The 505-nt window shown below is 45.5% G+C and overlaps 1 protein-coding gene across 1 annotated transcript in view; it reads left to right on the top strand.

Annotated features, from left to right (window-relative positions):
- BCL11B (B-cell CLL/lymphoma 11B) overlaps nucleotides 1–505 on the top strand; it is a 91,498-nt gene continuing 90,993 nt past the window's right edge. The window contains exon 1 of the mRNA XM_017729058.1: nucleotides 1–429. Within this exon, the coding sequence (XP_017584547.1) occupies nucleotides 372–429 (58 nt within the window). The 5' untranslated portion in view covers nucleotides 1–371. The remainder of the gene's footprint in view (nucleotides 430–505) is intronic.

Raw genomic sequence — 505 nt, 5'->3', positions numbered from 1 at the left:
AAGAAGAGAAAAGTGTCACTGGCGGTGGATATCCTCCTAAGTTCAAGAAGAGATCTGGAAGTCCAAGTGGCAGAAGCAGTGGAGAAAAGACAGTGTGTGAAAGAGAAAGAGAAAAAAGAGCGAGAAAGAGCTTTTCCTGATGATGATGATGACGATGATGATTTTTAATTGAGAGGGAATCCCATCCAGTGCACCACAGCAGCAACAAAAAGGAGGCTTTTTTTTTCGTTTTTGATTTTTTTTGAAAGAAGAACTCGATAAAGAAGAAGAAGAATAAAGAGGAAAAAAAAAAGAGGAGGAGGATCGGCCCCCAACACATCCCCCCAAACCAGTGCAGCTCTCCAGGCGATGCCAGTGTAAATGCCAGGGCAATGTCCCGTCGCAAGCAGGGAAACCCGCAGCACTTGTCACAAAGAGAGATTATCACACGTAAGTTTGAACTTGGAACCAGACCGAGCCGAAATCGAGAAGCAAAATTAGGGAAGGGGAGGAAGCGGTTGGGGGG

Source organism: Corvus brachyrhynchos, unplaced genomic scaffold (genome assembly GCF_000691975.1).
Source record: "Corvus brachyrhynchos isolate BGI_N302 unplaced genomic scaffold, ASM69197v1 scaffold1, whole genome shotgun sequence".
Lineage (NCBI taxonomy): Eukaryota > Metazoa > Chordata > Aves > Passeriformes > Corvidae > Corvus > Corvus brachyrhynchos.
Note: the sequence above shows the minus strand (reverse complement) of the source record. Positions and strands in the feature narration are given on the sequence as shown.